General features: G+C 36.6%; 1 protein-coding gene across 1 annotated transcript in view; it reads left to right on the plus strand.

Annotated features, from left to right (window-relative positions):
- The first annotated feature begins 933 nt into the window (after nt 1-933).
- The window catches only part of LOC148313104 (neurofibromin-like), an 87,342-nt gene continuing 68,121 nt past the window's right edge, over nt 934-20,154 (plus strand). Inside the window, exons 1-13 of the mRNA XM_088267823.1 lie at nt 934-1,094; nt 2,556-2,699; nt 4,211-4,397; nt 6,922-7,038; nt 9,954-10,072; nt 11,361-11,463; nt 12,275-12,525; nt 13,071-13,170; nt 13,926-14,068; nt 15,953-16,146; nt 17,273-17,381; nt 18,303-18,464; nt 19,737-19,930. Of these exons, the coding sequence (XP_088123949.1) occupies nt 1,035-1,094; nt 2,556-2,699; nt 4,211-4,397; nt 6,922-7,038; nt 9,954-10,072; nt 11,361-11,463; nt 12,275-12,525; nt 13,071-13,170; nt 13,926-14,068; nt 15,953-16,146; nt 17,273-17,381; nt 18,303-18,464; nt 19,737-19,930 (1,883 nt within the window). The 5' untranslated portion in view covers nt 934-1,034. The remainder of the gene's footprint in view (nt 1,095-2,555; nt 2,700-4,210; nt 4,398-6,921; nt 7,039-9,953; nt 10,073-11,360; nt 11,464-12,274; nt 12,526-13,070; nt 13,171-13,925; nt 14,069-15,952; nt 16,147-17,272; nt 17,382-18,302; nt 18,465-19,736; nt 19,931-20,154) is intronic.

Raw genomic sequence — 20,154 nt, forward strand, 5'->3', positions numbered from 1 at the left:
CCTTGTTGGCGTTTGGCTACCGTGTTGGAGGTTCCGATTTAGATCCCCAGGATTTCAAAATAAATATAAGTGATTTTTCACTCTAGTACTTATTTAAAATTACCTGAAGCCAAGGGTTAATCACCTTTTCCTCCTGTATTTAATAATCAAGATAATATTGCTTATATACGATGCAGTGCCTTATGCACCATTGGCTGTGGATAAGCGTGAGAAGAATTAGTGTTTTATTGATTACAAAGAAGAAAAATATATACATATATGTATATTATATTGATATTGGTCTTTTTAAAATTTATATAAAGTGCGCATGTACCGCCGAAAAGGAAATGTTAGTGTTGCAACTTGGAGAAAATGAATCGTAAATAAGTACGTACTTTTATTTAAAATAATATTTTTTATTGGAAATAAATATAGGTAAAAATTATAAATTTGTACCAAGCATTGTGCAAAATTGATTCCCTTGTCATTCTGGAGATCTGGTATTTGTGAATGAGCATATCGACGACCTCCTCATTATTATGAAGAAAAAATGTTTACGGAGTTGAAATCTGGCCATGGTTTATGTAACACCGCTTACCATGGCCCTACTAAGGCGCCAACTTTATAAATTTATATTGTAGTATACCTGCTCGTGTGTGGATTTTTCACATACTCTTTATATTTCAAGCTGCTATAATTTCATGAAATTCGTGAGTGAAAATTCTAGGCAAAAACACAGGCACCGGAGGATTTTTCTTTTACATAATTTAAAAATGTTATTATGCTTGGAGATTCGACACCAAAAATTTTAGCTAGAAAGAAATTAAACTCATAAAATGTAACGCCATAATCCCAATCGAGTGACCGAAAAGTAACGATTACTCATTTAGACACATCTATATTTGACAGCCTTCAAGGTCTTTTGAGTGGCAACACTCCAGTATGCGCATGTGCAATATTAAATAGCGTCTGGGAAGGTTTCGGCGGGTGGTGTCGGTATCTCCGCTGTCAAAATAAAAGTTTAAATGTGATTTATTACTGTGCAACGACTCGTCATGGGTACACAAAAGCCGGGCGAGTGGGCCAGCTCGCTGATTGCCCGATTCGAGGATCAGGTATGTATCCCTTACTATTTTATATAAATACGAGCTTTCGCAAAAGCTCGGGTATCTGTCAATCGTAAAATCAATACTTGCTACCCCTTTGCATGAATGAATATGCCTGTTGCGATTCATGATTCGGATATATTTTGTTTATTCGCTTCTCTACGATAATAATACGAGCAGTAGGTACTCGTTTGAGAATGGTAACTGTGTAAGATACGACAAAAACACAAGTTTCATTAATAAGGCAGAAGCTTTTGATGAACGTCAACACGATTTGCATAAAAAGCGCAAGAACGTAATTTCCATACATTTAATCAAACATTTATGTATGAAATAAATAAAAGTTATATTTTCAATAAATTAAAAAAGTCATGTAATTAAATTTTCTTTTATATAACTTTTACGGCAACTTATCGACATCGCGATAGAGTATTAAATCATATTTTAAAAGAAAAAATCTGTATTAAGATTTGCATATATAGACATAGTATGAGTTGCAAATTTTTTTTTAAAATTGCGTTAAACAAATAACTAATTATTAATAATATTTTTTAATATAATTTTTTTTATATTCTGTTGTATTTATCATATATTACTTATAACAGTAACTTATTAGAATCCAAGTAGAAAAACATAGAAGAATATATATATATATATATATATATATATATATATATATATATATATATATATATATATATATATATATATATATATATATATATATATATATGTATATATATATATATGTATATATATATATTTATGTATATATATATATATGTATATATATATATATATATATATATATATGTATATATATATATATATATATATATATATATATATATATGTATATATATATATATATATATATATATATATATATATATATAAATTTATATATACATATATTTATATATATATATATATATATATATATATATATATATATATATATATATATATATATATATATATATATATATATATATATATATATATATATATATATATATATATATATATATATATATATATATATATATATATATATATATATATATATATATATATATATATATATACTAGAACTTCACTAGAGACATCTATTGGTGAGATGAAAACAAGCTTTTTATTGAGCTAAAACTCTTTTTTTAGTATGTATTTGGACACACTCAAAATGTTGTAAATAAATTATCGGGTGAAATTATAAGCTTAAATGTTAAAAATGAAAATGATATTTTCTGGCGTTGGATTATATAGTATTGGATCAATATAAATAATAATTTATATTAGTGTAATATAAGTTACTTAAGAAAAAATATACTTTATCCAGAAAACTACAGGAAATGACGTGTGATTGGTTGATGAATAATCTGAAAACTGCAAAGATTCCAGTCATTCATGTGAGCAAGTGAATGACTGGAACTTTGACCCGGAACTTGACAATTTTCCTCATTTTTCCAGCTACCGTGCCGCCAGAGTCCCCAAACCACGCACTCCCGCTACAACGAGGAGCAGTGCCGGGCGTGTCTCATCCAGATAAGCCGACACAGATTCTCCCTCGTCATCTCGGGGCTCACCAAGATACTGCAGAGAGTCAATGAGCTGGTGAGCGCTTTATTCTTTTTCTCTTTTATCTAATTATCATCTTATTTTTTGACATCTCATCAAAGATGAAGAAGAATATGGAAGTCTGGGCATTTACGGGGCTTACGACCGTCATAGGCTGGTTTAAGTGATCACTTTACACATGTGTAACATTCACCAATTCTACCCATTATTGACAACCACACTACTGAAATTCTTGGAAGTTCTATATATATGAACCAATTTAGAAACCTTGTTCATGAATCACTAGAACTTCACTAGAGACATCTATTGGTGAGATTTAAAGAAGCTTTTTACTAAGCAGAAACTCTTATATTAGTATGTGAGATCCGAATCCTGGATTATAATCATCCACTTGATGCTATTGAAGAAGCGGTGTTTGCAACGGCACATGTCGCTTGCTCCGTTCAACTTTTTTTTTTCAAACCCAAAAAAAGACCGCAAAACTGATGTCGCGGATTAGATTCCACACCTACACTAACATAAGAAAGAAATCCAACAACAGTGCGTAATGCATCACAGTTATACATTCATCCGAACCCTTATCCGCACCCCAATGGTGCATAGGGCACTGCATTATATAAACGCAGTGTTATCTAGATCGTTAACACACGAAGGAAAGGTGATCAGCCCTCCGCTTCAGATACCAGTCCAGGGTTATGTTGAATAAATATTAGAGTGAAAAAATCACTTATATTTGTTTGACCCCCCCTGGGAATCGAACCCGGGGCCTTCAGAACAGTAGCCGAGCGTGCTGAGCGTGTCTGCGGAGGTGGACAAAAGCGGATGCTTTTGAAGGAGCAGTGTTTGCAACGGCACATGTCGCTTACTCCTTTCAACGTCATAAATCAAAAAACTTGATTTTTCAGGAGAACGTTTTTAAAGTTTAAAAATATAATACAGTTTATTAAAAATCAAGCCACTTATTGAACCTTTTACTGTGCAACAGATCTTTTTAGGATAAACCTGAAGGTTTTTTCTCCATTTGAAAAATATTTAGTAGATTTAAAAAAATAATTAAACGACACCTTTTCTTCAAAATGCTAAAACAACATTTTCTGCCCTGTAGCGGGTAAATATTAAGTTAAAAATATGCCGCCTTTGCTGGGATATAGTACATTTTCTGGGCATTCCGAAAACATGCACAACTGAAAATGGAGGATTTTTGATTTATGACGTTCTTGAAAGGAGTGAGCGATATGTGTAACTTTCACTAATTCTACCCATGATTGACAGCCACCCTACTCAAATTCTTGAAGCTTTTAATTAAATTGATCAATTTTGAAACCGACTGCTTGAATAAACTAGAATTTCACTAGAGACATCTATGGTGAAACGCTACATAAAGCACTGGGTGAGACATCTACGAATACTGTCTCACCCAGTGCTTTATGCAGCGTTTATATGCGGATAAGGGTTTTTTGGTCCACTGTGTGGTGCTCGAGTAGGTTCTACCGTCGCAACGTACGTACATCGTCACAACCATGTCCACTCTCTGGTTTTGTTTCCAGTTCCAGCCACTGTGCGGCAACAACATGCGCCCGCACCCTTCAGACGTGGAGAAGTCGTACTACGAGAGCCTGCTCATCATCCTGGACACCCTGGAGAGCTGCCTCAGCGCGGTGCCCAAGGACACCACCAAATTCGACGAAGCTATGAACGTCAAACTGCTCCTGAGAGAGATATGCCAGTTTATCGGTAATGTCTACACCGAGGCAAAATAACTTATGCTTAGGACCCGTCATCGGTTAACGTCTAATTTTTTTTCTATTTGTTTTAACCTTTCATAGTCAACAATATAAAGAACATATTTGCTTGAATTAAAAAATAAAAACTGCACCAGTGTAAATGTTTTATATAAATATAATTGTGTTGCTGTTATGTTCAATAGATGGCGCTGCCATTTTGGAAAAACTTGTTTTTACTTGTGACAAATAAAAACGCACACATTTGATCACAACCTTTGTCAAATTTTTTTTCAAAATAATTGAATAATTTTAGGTGATTGAAGACTTTGAACGAAGAACATTAACTTTTTAATTTATATATGCATGTACGTGTAATATATTTTAAAAATAAATTTACAACTGCAAAGCCTCTACTTTAAGAGGCTTATCTGCAGGTAGGATAGTAACGATAGGGAAGGTAAATGTAATAAACACATCACAAACACCCAGACCTATTGAAAATAAATCTTTCTTGAATTTATTATGCAATGGCGGGAGTCGAACCCGCATCTACCTAACTACCCCACGACGCCTGTCTTAACACATTGTTTGCGGGAAACGCCTAGAAGCGGCTTTTACATACTGTTGGTAGAGAGCGGGAGACGCTTGCGAGCGTTCTATTTGCTTACTTTAGGTAGAGCGCGAGAGACGCCTGCAAACATTGTACAGATGGGAATTGGGTGTTGCGGCTACTTGTGATTAGTATACTGAGGGTCGGGCGGCAGACTGCCAGAGTATAATTAGGGTCCTTTTCCATACTGTCGGTAGAGAGCGGGAGACGCTTGCGAGCGTTCTATTTGCTTACTTTAGGTAGAGCGCGAGAGACGCCTGCAAACATTGTACAGATGGGAATTGGGTGTTGCGGCTACTTGTGATTAGTATACTGAGGGTCGGGCGGCAGACTGCCAGAGTATAATTAGGGTCCTTTTCCATACTGTCGGTAGAGAGCGGGAGACGCTTGCGAGCGTTCTATTTGCTTACTTTAGGTAGAGCGCGAGAGACGCCTGCAAACATTGTACAGATGGGAATTGGGTGTTGCGGCTACTTGTGATTAGTATACTGAGGGTCGGGCGGCAGACTGCCAGAGTATAATTAGGGTCCTTTTCCATACTGTCGGTAGAGAGCGGGAGACGCTTGCGAGCGTTCTATTTGCTTACTTTAGGTAGAGCGCGAGAGACGCCTGCAAACATTGTACAGATGGGAATTGCGTGTTGCGGCTTCTTGTGATTAGTATACTGAGGGTCGGGCGGCAGACTGCCAGAGTATAATTAGGGTCCTTTTCCATACTGTCGGTAGAGAGCGGGAGACGCTTGCGAGCGTTCTATTTGCTTACTTTAGGTAGAGCGCGAGAGACGCCTGCAAACATTGTACAGATGGTAATTGGGTGTTGCGGCTACTTGTGATTAGTATACTGAGGGTCGGGCGGCAGACTGCCAGAGTATAATTAGAGTCAGGGTTGATGAAAAAACCGCCCAACAACAATGTGCTAACCAGTCCGGAGTATGGACGTAAATGAACGTCAGTGCGTATTTTCCTTAAAGGAGTATCGACGTTAATGAATGGCGAAGTCCGTCTGTCAATTAGTATGATGTAACTTGTATAGCAATGACATTTGTGGATATTTGTGTGTAATTTTGTCATAATTGAAAAATATTTCAAACAGGTGTTTTTTTTAAATAAAATTATTTTAACACAATTTCTATCTTCATAATACATAGAAATTATGAAAATAATATATATTTTTTTCATGTTAACACATTGTAGTCGGGCGCTTCGAACAATAGACTCTAGCCTATAGCGGGTGTTTTTCGCGATTGGCGCAAAAATATATCGCTTTCTTAAATTTGACACAATTTCTAAACCAAATAATATTTTCGATTGAAATTTTCAAAGAAATCATTAATGACATTTGATCATCAAAAATAAATCATAATCATAATTTTTAATTAAGTATTCTGTATTTCACAATTTTAGAAGCATTGTAAACTCTAAAAAATAGTCTTCCCCTCCGAGGTATCATTCCCTATACAATGCTAATATATTCAAATAATAACACACCAAACAGTAAACAAAACAGTGCGAGCGGTATGAAAAATAGTCCAATACGTGAAATGGCTCAAACTAAACTTGAGATTGAGATCGCATAAAAACTCTAGATTTCTGGGGATGCCTTTACAAGCGACACACTAGCCAATCTGGACAAGACATCTCAAATAACGTCAACAGACTGTCACCTAGCACCCAGGTAGCAGATTACCCTTCAACGCGTTTTATTTCACGCTGATAACAAACCCGTATATTGCCGTTTCCCGCCGATAACCGACAGTCGACAAAAACGGCATTTGCCATGTCCTGCAGTTGACCGACAGTCCGCAAAAAACGGCAAATGCCGTGTCCCGACGACGTGTTAAAAGAACCCACTCCCCAGAAAAAGTCGGACATCAATTTTTGTACTCCGGAAAGGTTAAATTTAATATTAATTTATTGTATTACAGGAAAAAATAACTGGCTCCTTCAAGATATGAACCTGGGACCGCCCGATGTGCGACCCAGCGCTCTATCCACCGAGCAGTGCAGTACCCTGACCATTAAACTGATGAGTCCCTACCACGGTAATGACCTTTCATTACTCTTGAATATTGTGGCAAATTATCTGTGACTCTGTAGGTAAGGTAAGGTTAGGTTAGGTTAAATTTTGTTAGGTTAGGGCGTTGATTCTTCCTGGAGCTCCCGGGATTAAAACAAACAAAGACAAGAGTTTAATAAAATAAAAACACTTTGTTTTTAACCACTTTTTATCAGTACTTTTCTCCAACTGGTTTTGACAAGAATCTTGTCATCATCGAGGTTAAACGTGTCTTTTTACCAGAAAAAAGTGGTTAAAAACAAATAAGTTTTCTTTTGTTCCACAAAGTATCTGCGACAAACATTCAAGGAGCAACATTTTGAGTGTGTCTTGATTATCTCCAATTACAGGAGTTATTTTCATATTATTGTTTTGACATCTCATCAAATATGAAGAAGAATATGGAAGTCTGGGCATTTATGGGGCTGAAATGTTTCAAAATTGTTTCATATATATAGAACTTCCAAGAATTTGTGTAGTGTGGTTGTCAATAATGGGTAGAATTGGTGAATGTTACACGTGTGTAAGTATCACTTAAACCAGACTATTACGGTCGTCAGCCCCCTAAATGCCCAAATTCCATATTCTTCTTCATCTTTCAAAAAGCAAGACAAGAGTGATTTTTACTCTAATATTTACTTCAAAATTCTTATGAAAACGTTCACTGTGTATTAACCTTTTAACCGCGTTCACTTTGTTGCTGAGAGACGCCCGTGCGCGGCGGTATTTTGCCGTTTTTTAAATGATTACTTTTATCATGTATTTAGTAAAGAAACGATTTATTTTAATAAGCAAAAACGTTCAATGGGATTCATTGTGCCTTTTTGGTACTCTATAATACACTCGTGTCACATTATTCTTGAAATATATCGTAATATAAACAAATTAGATCGTAACATAAATAAATCAAAGCACGCATCGTGTGTCACTCTTATCCACTGGCGATGCGTAGCGTCGAGAGTGAGACAGATATAGGGCATGATTATGGCGCGGACTAATTACCGACCGCAAGAAAAATCAGGGATCAGTTCTTTTATTTTTCCTTGTGATGTTACAAATTATTAGTCAGATATTTCAACAGATGTCATAAGGCCGAGGATTGACGTATTATTTTATCCAAAGTTCCACACCATGAAAAAATCCCTCCAAGTTGAACTGAGGTTCGAAACTTGGAGTAAAGTAAAAACACAAACGGTTATGTCAGCCGCGTACAGGGAATGTTTTGTGAAAACACATACGGTTATGCGAGCCGCGTGGACCGGTTAAAAAATGTCATATAAATAAACATACATAAAGTCAGAAAATTTTGAAAACACATCTTTAGGAAGACCTCAAAAAGATGGTCCAGCGACATAACCTCTATGAGGGTAAAATCTGGCTACAAGCAGCAACCGACCGAAGATATGAAAGTATACAAAAGAGGCCTATATCCAGCAGAATAGGACACAGAAAGCTAATGAAGAAATAAAAAAAATAAGTGTATTTCTTTGTGTTTTTAAAGCACATAAAACCGGCTATGAATTGTTATCTTTATTCAACCTGTTATCTGTAAAATGTATCGGGTTGTGGTTACGTGGTTAGTGTTGCGGACTCTTGAGTCAGAGTTTCAGAGTCACTCTATCATAATTTGATACCTATTTCTAATAATGAGCCGCTGAGGCTCACAGAAATAGTAAGAAATTAAAGTATTTTTGTAAATAATCAAAAAGAAATATTTCCAATACAAATGTGTCCAAATACTTGTTCACAAAATCTGTATTATCTCCAATTATTAATTATCAAAATGTTATGAATAAATTATATGGTCAAATTATAAGCTTAAATATAAAAAAATTAAAATGATATTTTCTGGCATTTCTGCTCAATAAAATCTTCTTTTCATCTCACCAATAGATGTCTCTAATGAAGTTCTAGTGATTCAAGAACAATGTTTCAAAATTGGTTCTTATTCATATATATATATATATATATATATATATATATATATATATATATATATATATATATATATATATATATATATATATATATATATATATATATATATATATATATATATATATATATATATATATAGAACTTCAATAATGGGTAGCATTGGTGAATGTTACACGTGTGTAAAGTGATCACTTAAATCAGCCTATGACGGTCATCAGCCCCATAAATGCCCAGACTTTTCCATATTCTTCTTCATCATATTTCTCTTTTTTACCACCCTACTCTCGGGTTATTTTCTGTGTTAATTCTGTAGATAAAAAATCATGTTTTTTTTCTACAAAATTATGAAAACAATGTTTGTTGTACTCATACCTGATTTATTTTTTGCCATAATAGGCACTTTTCGGACGGAGCTGATGTACTTTTTTGTTAGCGTGTTTCCTTTGTCTTGCATTAAATATTTTTGGCACAGAGTGAGCGCAATGGTGCGGAAAAAAGACGCATATCACATATCGCTCACTCCTTTCAACCACGTCATATATCAAAAATCGTCAATTTTCAGTAGTGCATGTTTTCGGAATGCCCAGAAAATGTGCTATATTCCAGCAAAAAGGCATATTTTTAACTTAATATTTACCCGCTACAGGGCAGAAAGTGTTATTTTTGCATTTTGAAGAAAAGGTATTGTTTAATTATTTTTTTAAACATACTAAATATTTTTCAAATGGAGAAAAAACTTTCAGGTTTTACCTAAAAAGATCTGTTGCACAGTAAAAAGTTCAATAAGTTGCTTGGTATTTATTTTTAACACATTGTATTATATTTTTAAAGTTTAAAAACAATCTGAAAAATCAAGTTTTTTGATATATGACGTTGAAAGGAGTGAGCGATATGTGTAGGGCAATTAATTTTAAAAAAAAAAATTGTTGGCATGTATACTGACGTTACTTGTTATTATGTTAGACATGCAGACGGAAGCGCAGTACCTGAGCTTGCTCAAACATTTGGCCAGCAAAGTTCTGTTTGCCTTGAGTCAGAACTTCTTCAACGCTGTCTTCAACCGGATATCTGCCCGACTTCAAGTAAGTTCCGTTATTTTTTATTAATATTCAATGCTGCCGCATCATTTTCAATTCAATAATTAATATATACATTACAAACTAACATTTAAGGCGTATACATTTAAAAAAAAAATTAAAAAGTAAGAAAGAAGACTCCTGTTAAAATGTGTAGAAGAATCCCGCTTCGGAAAACTCCTTCGGACACATAGAACAGATCAATATCCAATGTGATTGTTATTGTTGCTATATATTGTTTAAAATAGCGGTAGCTCTTCCTACAGGCATAACCATCGGCAGGTTGGTCCTGTGTATAGGAATGTGAAACAATCTATGCCGACGCTGTCTTAGGTAACTATCGGGAACAAACAGACTAATGCTCCGGATAATTTCAGAATTATCGAGCATACCGCGCAACGATCAATAAAAATGCATAATAAAATACACATTTTGCACATTATCATTCTCAAACCAATTGAAACTTCTTTGCCCAGTCACGCTAGGGCTAGACTAGAAACTGGCTTGTAATGTTGTACATACTATATATCAGGGGTTCCCAATCTTTTTCAGCCCGCGGCGCACTTACAAGCTTAGTATTTTGTACGGCGCCCTACATTAGTAAGCTATTTGAAATAGATATAGCGACTATATATAGGGTCTTTCAATAAAGACTAAAACTTTCACAGTCAATAGCGACCATATTGTTGATGCTACATCTCTGACGCACACTTTGTTTTATTAAAATTTAAAGATAGAAAGCACTGAATGAAAGATCCTGTATATATAATATTATAGTCCAAAGAAATAGGTACCTACAATAATAGTAGTTGGGTAGATAGGCACATAAATTAAAATTAAGTTTTATTAAATTTGTAAGAATTCAGACTTGAAACAGTAATTATAAAACCCTCATCCGCACCCCAATGGTGCATAGGGCACTGCTTCATATGAACACAGTGTTATCTTGATCGTTTACACACGAAGATCAGCCCTCCGCTTCAGGTACCAGTCCAGGGTAATATAGAAAAAATATTACAGTGAAAAAATCACTTATATTTATTTGACCCCCCCTGGGAATCGAACCCGGGACCTCCAGAACGGTAGCCGAGCGTGCTGACCATTACACTACGGAGGCGGACTTGAAACAGAGAACAACAAAAAAAAAAGAAAATATTTGTGGTTTCGGACACTGATAGAGGATCGACTCACGGCGCCCCTCTTTACTTTCCTAAGGCGTACCAGGGCGCCGCGGCGCATACTTTGGGAACCCCTGCTATATATATAGTTTATTTTGGTTGTCATACTTTTATAGGAACTTTCTTCACCTTCGAATGAAGAGAACCCCGACTACTCCGACATAGAGTTGATACAGTGGATCAATGTGGACATATTCCGGCTGATCCGCCTCTTCACAGGTAAGCTTATTCAATTTATCGTTTATCCACATTTTGGGACCATCCAAATCCTTATCCACAAATCTGGGTTTCTCCACTTACCAGTTATTTATAGATTTTTGATATCTCAACATAGATGGGGAAGAAAATGGAAGCCTGGGTATTTACAGGGCTTACCTGTATACTCTGATAAATGCTGTATTGCCACAAGTAGAGAGTAAGACAGTTAGACTACCCCGCTTTCGTTCCATCTAAATATCCGGCCTCTCACTTATAGTCGCGCTGTGCTTTCGAAAAATGTAATAAAAAATGCATAAAGAAATAAAACATACATAAATAAAACTGTTCGCAATACCATCCTGAAGTTTGAGTCTCAGTGTTCATTAGATTATAATACCTGACCAATTAGACTACATATTGCTCACTCCTTTCAAGAACATCATAAATCATAAAACTTGATTTTTTACAAGAACGTTTTTAAAGTTTAAAAATATAATACAATGTATGAAAACTGAATACCAAGCCACCTTTTGAACTTTGTACTGCCCAACAGATCTTTTCAGGTGAAACCTGAAGGTTATTTCTCCATTTGAAAAATGTTTAGTATATTTCAAAAATAATTAAACAATACCTTTTCTCCAAAATGCAAAAACAGCACTTTCTGCCCTGTAGCGGGTAAATATTAAGTTTTAAAATATGCCTCTTTTGCTGGGATATAGTATATTTTCTTGGCATTCCGAAAATATTGATTTATGACGTTCTTGAAAGGAGTGAGCGATATGACGCGGTCCAAAAGTCAGGTTGTTTACTAATCCGATTCTGGTTGTCGCAGAGACCATCCAGAAGTTCCGGACGCTCCGCAAGTCTGCCCATCTGGTGCTGATCAACTCTCTGGAGAAGGCCGTGTGGAACTGGATGGACACGTACCCTCAGGAGTTTGTGGAAATCCAGCGCCGCCCCAACGACGAGCTGTCACGCTGCTGCGACGCGCTCTTCGACACTCTCCAGGACTGCTTCGCGGAGAATAAGAAGCACAGAGTGGCCATGTGGCCTCTGCAGATCATGCTGCTTATACTCAACCCGGTGAGTTATACCCTCTCGGCAGTTCTGCTCTCCCGGTACTGGGTTATATTCTAGCTAAAAATTCTGCATTCAGTAGGCAGAGAATAGAACCTATCCACATTCATCCATCTCTTCTACTTGATTACTTTAAGTAGAGCGCGAGAGACGCCTGCAAACATTGTACAGATGGGGATTGGGTGTTGCGGCTACTTGTGATTGGTATACTGAGGGTCGGGCGGCAGACTGCCAGAGTATAATTAGGGTCCTTTTCCATACTGTTGGTAGAGAGCGGGAGACGCTTGCGAGCGTTCTATTTGCTTACTTTAGGTAGAGCGCGAGAGACGCCTGCAAACATTGTGCAGATGGGAATTGGGTGTTGCGGCTGCTTGTGATTAGTATACTGAGGGTCGGGCGGCAGACTCCCAGAGTACAATTAGGGGCGGGGTTGATGAAAAAAACCGCCTGACAACAGTAAAAATGTTATTTTAAAAAATGCATTAAAATGAAGGTGCACCCCACCTATAGTTTGTAAAATATGGTAATATTTTTTTTTTTTTGTTTTACAGAAAGTTTTGGAAGAAATAGTGAATGCAGACAGTGGCGCGCCTTGCAGCCCCAAACACAACAAGAAAAAATATTTTATTGACTCCATTAAAAAAGGATTAGGTGAGTCAATATGCTATAAATATATTAACTTAGCCGAAAAAGCTCCGAAAAACAGTAGTGATATTACGGAGGTTAAAGGTCAAAATAAAATATGGAACACACCCAAAATAAAGGAATGGGTAAATGACTTCAATTTAATTCTGTGAAAAGTGTAAAATAATTTAAATTTTGAATTTTTTTGTGTTGTGAACATATTAGGTTAAAATGGATAAAAACAATAAAAAAACGTATGTAAAAAGAACTCCACCGACAAGACACACAAGGTGGCTTGGTTGGTCTCTGAAAAAATTTTTTTTTAAATATGTATATAATTGTTCTTTTAAATAAATGTACATAATTTATGTAACTTTATGTAAATTAAACTTACTTACTTACTTACATATAACCCTTATCCGCACCCAATGGTGCATAGGGCACTGCATCATATAAACGCAGTGTTATCTTGATCATTACTAACACGAAGGCAAGGTGATCACTCTTGCGCTTCAGGAACCAGTCCAGGGTAATATTAAATAAATATTACAGTGTAAAATCACTAATATTTATTTTCACCCCCCTGGGAATCGAACCCGGGACCTCCAGTACGGTAGCTAAACACGCTGACCATTACACCACGGAGGCGGACAAACTAGCAAGCTTTATTTGAAATATTCCCTTTATTGTTAAAAAAAAATAAAAAATTGACTTGCGCTTCCTCAGTCTGCAGTGTTTGCGTTATCATAATTTCTAACAATGTACCTGTTTGATTTCCGGAGGTCCTCACGCAAGTTCAAAGTTGATAACGGAAGCAGCGGTCGTGACGAGTGTTAAACTCTGCAAGGCCAGCACTTACGTCAACATCACAGACTCTGGGAACGTCACCTTCACACTTGTGCAGTGCGTCATCGCGGATTTGAAGGTACGCCCATTTCGTGCTCTTTGCGGAGACAAAATAACACAAAGGGTGTGTCACATATTTAATTTTTTTTAATTTGAAATTTATTTAATATACTAAAAATTTTTTTTTTGTAATTCAATTAATTTTTTGATTTTTTGCTCACTCTTTTCAACAACGTGATATATCAAAAATCGACAATTTTCAGTAGCGCATGTTTTCCGAATGCCCAGAAAATGTATTAAATCCCAGAAATAGCGGCATATTTTTGACTTAATATTTACCCGCTACAGGGCAGAAAGTGTTGTTTTTGCATTTTGAAGAAAAGGTATTGCTTAATTATTTTTTTAAATATACTTAATATTTTTCAAATGGAGAACATTCAGGTTTTACATAAAAAGATCTGTAGCACAGTAAAAACTTCAATAAGTGGCTTGGTATTTATTTTTAAAACATTGTATTATATTTTTAAACTTTAAAAACGATCTCCTGAAAAATCAAGTTTTTTCATATATGATGTTGTTGAAAGGAGTGAGCGATTTGTACTTTACAATCTCAAAATTAGTAGTTCTCTCCAATAAAGAGACTAAGCTCTTTTGCTTGGAGAGGGACTTACACTTATTATCTATCGTTCATGTTTGTGTGTGATATAATTTATTTTTATAATTATTATTATATTTTTTTTATAAAGATGCAGTAGATTTTCAAGTAAAGCATAAATACAGCTTTCGATACTTCAGTAGTAAAGTAGCCAATCATGGGTAGAATGGTGAATGTCACACATGTCACAGTTTATAAAGTGATCATTTCATTAATGTTTTCCGCAGATACTTTGTGGCACATTTCATAAACTTTATAAAGTTAAATAACTAAGTTTTAACCACTTTTTTTATTAATAGAATTTAACCTACCGGTTTTGACAAGAACCTTGTCATCATCAGGATTTATTTTAATTAAAAAACATTAAAATACTCTCACCAAAAAATCCTAAAAAGGATTTTTACGGAGTGTGTGGTGTTTTTGGTGAGAGTATTTTAATGTTTTTGAATTATAATAAATCCTGATGATGACAAGGTTCTTGTCGAAACCAGTAGGTTAAATTATATTTATGTATTAATTTTAAATCAAACACAGATTTTTTGAGTCTACTAAGTTGTATTTTATTAACAAAAACACATAAAAAATTATATTGTGACAATTGTTTCGCCTTGTTAGGGCATTATCAAACGAATGTGAAGATCAAATGGACTACGGTCCTTATGTAGCTATACAATTCTAAGTGACTCAAAAAATCTGTGTTTGATTTAAAATTAATACATAAATTAAAATGGAGTTCTACAAATTAAACACCAAATCAATAAATAAATTATATTTATAAAAAAGTGGTTAAAACTAAACTCACTAACTAACCATCACGCCGCTTCTCCGCAGGGGTAGGCAGAGAGAATAAAACACCACACCATTCTGTCTTTGCAAACATTCTTCGCCTCTTCCACGTTCATGCATCTGCTCATACATACCCGCCGATTATTACGACTCCTAACCTGACCGCTTTCAAGTATTTGGCATACCTGATCGTGCCATGTTTTTCTCGGCCTTCCTCTGCTCCTTTTTCCAATTACATTCGCCTCGTAAATTTGTTTTACAGTTCTTTCCTCATTCATTCGTTCTACATGTCCAAACCATCTCAACACACCTTTCTTAATTTTATCGATAATGCTTATCTCAGCTTTGCATTCCTTCCCTATTTCACTATTCAAACATCTATCATACGTGGTTAAAACTAAGTTATTTAATTTTATAAATTTTATAAAGTGATCACTTAAACGAGCCAATGATTTGTCGCGTTGATCCGATGCACCACTGGGTGCCAATAAGGGGATGGTTTGATTGAACTTAATGTTCCAGGCTCTGCTGTTCAACCCGGCCAAGCCGTACAACCGGCCGCAGAGCTTCTTCCCGCACTCCGACATGGACCTGATGATCGACTGCTTCGTGTCCTGCTTCCGGATCATGCCGCACAACAGTGACGCCATGAAGGCCTGCCTGAACCTCTCCAGCCCCATCATATACCACTACGTCATCATCACCTCGCTTCTCAAGTGAGTGACTAAAGATCTCTGGTAAAGAACAATATTGTATAAATATTGTATTTTACGGACTATATGGTACACGCAACCGAAAATAACAGCCTTCAAAAGGAACTGGGAGTGCGATTAGGACTCGCAGGGTCCGCATTTAACAGTATGAAGGCTGTTTGGAGATCGGATTTATACTCGGTGAAGACCAAATGCCGCCTATACAATGCCTGCATTGCTCCTTTGTTTAGGTGGTCTTCCTGGGGGTCTGATCTTCCCACATGATTTCTCCAGAAACGTCTTCTTTCTTTTCCCCATCGCACATCTTTAACATGGCAAATTTTTTTAAATTCAGAGTTGCTAACTCTGTCGCGAAGTGTTAGGCCTGCAATGGGTCGTAGAGTCTTCGTTTCGGATGTCCTAAGAAGGATTTTTGTTCTTGCGGTGTTGGCTCTTGTTTCCGTGCCGTATGTCAAGATCGGTCTTACGCAGGTCTTATAGATTCTCACCTTGCATGTATTTATTTCTCCATACAAAATTTTTTAAACATCCAGCTACAGCTGAGGCCTTGATTATTAAAAAAAAACACCTTTTTAATACCACTGAATGAGTTTTTTTTTATATTATTTTTTGACATCTCATCAAAGATGAAGAAGAATATGGAAGTCTGGGCATTTACGGGGCTGACGACCGTCATCGGCTGGTTTAAGTGGCCACTTTACACACGTGTAACATTCACCAATTCTGCCCATTATTGACAACCACACTACTCAAATTCTTGGAAGTTCTATATATATGAACCAATTTAGAAACCTTGTTCTTGAATCACTAGAACTTCACTAGAGACATCTATTGGTGAGATGTAAAGAAGCTTTTTTATTAAGCAGAAACTCTTATATTGGTATGTGAGTTTTTTTTTAATTACAAAGACTAGTTTAAAAAACCACAGATGTTTTCATCTACAGTTTTATTATTCACCTGAAATCAATTGTGTTTACATTTTTATTATTTTTCTTATTTTCTTCCACTGGTGAAGAGTTAATTTCAACAACAGCAAACTATTTCAGTTTTTGTTTATTTGTTTTATATATTGGAATTTTATGAAGCAAATGCCAACTTGATCAAATTATTGAACATTCCAATATTATAGGATTATCATGCAGCCTCGGCTGAGCTGGTGGCCCCAGGTGGAGCTGCTCTACAGCAGGTCTGCGGAGCTGCGGGCCATGTTTACGGACACTCTCAACAAAGCCACGCAGGTACCGCCTCCGTCTTACTCCTATACTGACTCTGATATGCACAAAATAGTGCATACAGCACTGTATCATATGGCAACATATTATAACTAGCATCGTTACTAACAGTAATCCTATCTTGAGGTGGGGATAAATAAAGATTTTTAAAAAAATGTTTTAATTTTACACATATTTGATATACATAGTATGTACTCTTATTTTTTGATGAATATGGAAGTCTGGGCATTTACGGGGCTGACGACCGTCATAGGCTGGTTTAAGTGAGCACACTAGTCAAATTCTTGGAAGTTCTAAATATATGAACCAATTTTGAAACATTGTTCTTGAATCACTAGAACTTCACTAGAGACATCTATTGAATATTTGAGTAGTGTGGTTGTCAATAATGGGTGGATTTGGTGAATGTTACACTAAGTGATCACTAAAACAAGCCTATGACGGTCGTCGGCCCAGGCAGGTATGTCAAATACTTGAAAGCGGCCGGGTCAGGAGTCGTAATAATCGTCGGATATGTATGGAGAGATGCATTAATATAGAAGAGGCGAAGAACGTTTGCAAAGACAGAGTGGTGTGGCGTTCGATTCTCTCTGCCTACCCCTGCTGGGAAACGGCGTGATGGTTAGTTAATTAGTTAGTTTTGAATGTAGATCTGAGTGTGAAATATTGGTGAATAGGAAATTATGGAACAAGCAGATGATTTCGTATATTTGGGAAGAATGTTCTCTAGGGATGGAAATATTGATAAAGATCCATAAAGTGAGGTCTCTCGCTGATTTTGTATGATAGTGAAGCGACGTGATGGTTAGTTAGTTAGTTGGTTAGTTCAATTTTTTATGTCTGCCAAATTGAGCCATTTTGTGAAGCCGTCATTCTTGTATGTTACCCTGTTTGTGTCACTAGAGAATGTGTTCTGTGTTTCCTCAGGGTTATATCGCTCACACTCCGCTGCGCATGATCACATCTCTCACCCTCAAGTCCAAAGATGTCCAGGGCAAGATCAACCGCTCCGAGGAGATCCCGGTCTACAGGAACCTGCTGATGTACCTCGTGCGGCTTATCCACGCTGATCCCATGCTGATGCTAAATGTAAGTGCCGCGGTGCAATTTTTATATACTTTTTTCTTTATTTCAAATTCTTTTGCATTTCACAATGTCGGTAGTGTAAAGGCAAAGGGGTGTATCGTTCACTCCTTTCAAGAACATCAAAAATCGACAATTTTCAGTTGTGCATGTTTTCGGAATGCCCAGAAAATGTACTTTATCCCAGCAAAAGAGGCATATTTTAAACTTAGTATGTACCCGCTACGAATGCCAATTGTGGGTTTTATTGTTTAAAATATTTAAATACTTGAAAACCCTGCTAAAAAATACTTAAAAACAGGGTTGTATTTCAAACTCCGCTAAATTCATGAAACTTGCTTTCTGACCCATATCCGCCAATCAGAGAGCGGGGATAAGTCAAAAATTAAGATGACGTCATTATCGGTTTGTGTCTTGTGTTTTTTTTTTTTAAACAAAACAAAATCCAAAAAAATGGGATAATTCTCTATTTCAATTCTTCTTTCAATTAGCGTTCTATTTGCTTACTTTAGGTAGAGCGCGAGAGACGCCTGCAAACATTGTACAGATGGGAATTGGGTGTTGCGGCTACTTGTGATTAGTATACTGAGGGTCGGGCGGCAGACTGCCAGAGTATAATTAGGGTCCTTTTCCATACTGTTGGTAGAGAGCGGAGACGCTTGCGAGCGTTCTATTTGCTTACTTTAGGTAGAGCGCGAGAGACGCCTGCAAACATTGTACAGATGGGAATTGGGTGTTGCGGCTACTTGTGATTAGTATACTGAGGGTCGGGCGGCAGACTGCCAGAGTATAATTAGGGTCCTTTTCCATACTGTCGGTAGAGAGCGGGAGACGCTTGCGAGCGTTCTATTTGCTTACTTTAGGTAGAGCGCGAGAGACGCCTGCAAACATTGTACAGATGGGAATTGGGTGTTGCGGCTACTTGTGATTAGTATACTGAGGGTCGGGCGGCAGACTGCCAGAGTATAATTAGGGTCCTTTTCCATACTGTCGGTAGAGAGCGGGAGACGCTTGCGAGCGTTCTATTTGCTTACTTTAGGTAGAGTGCGAGAGACGCCTGCAAACATTGTGCAGATGGGAATTGGGTGTTGCGGCTACTTGTGATTAGTATACTGAGGGTCGGGCGGCAGACTGCCAGAGTATAATTAGGGTCCTTTTCCATACTGTTGGTAGAGAGCGGGAGACGCTTGCGAGCGTTCTATTTGCTTACTTTAGGTAGAGGAACTTGTGATTAGTAATTGGTGTTGATGATGTGGATGCTTTCGGTCGGTGTTGTAGAACCAGGGCAAGGCGGGCCATGAGGTGCAGAGCTCCACGCTGGAGCTGATGAACGGGCTGGTGTCGCTGGTGCACCAGGGCTCCATGGGCGACGTGTCCCAGGAGGCCATGGAGGCGCTGCTGGCGCTGCACCACCCCACCCGCATACACATGTGGAACCCGGAGGCGCCCGTCAACACCTTCTGGGACATCAGGTGTGTTCTAGATAAATACGACTAAGTTTGGAGTTAGGTTAGGTTATTTCTTTAATGTTTTCCGCAGATACTTTGTGGCACAAGTTATAAAATCTTTATAAAATTAATTAACTTAGTTTTCACCACTTTTTTTTATTAATACAATTCAACCTACCGGTTTCGACCAATACCTTGTCATCATCAGGGTTTATTTTAAATCAAAAACATTAAAAATAAGAATAAAA

This window comes from Brachycentrus maculatus, unplaced genomic scaffold (genome assembly GCF_059751285.1).
Source record: "Brachycentrus maculatus isolate JH-2025_06_01 unplaced genomic scaffold, ASM5975128v1 h1tg000020l, whole genome shotgun sequence".
NCBI classification, from domain to species: domain Eukaryota; kingdom Metazoa; phylum Arthropoda; class Insecta; order Trichoptera; family Brachycentridae; genus Brachycentrus; species Brachycentrus maculatus.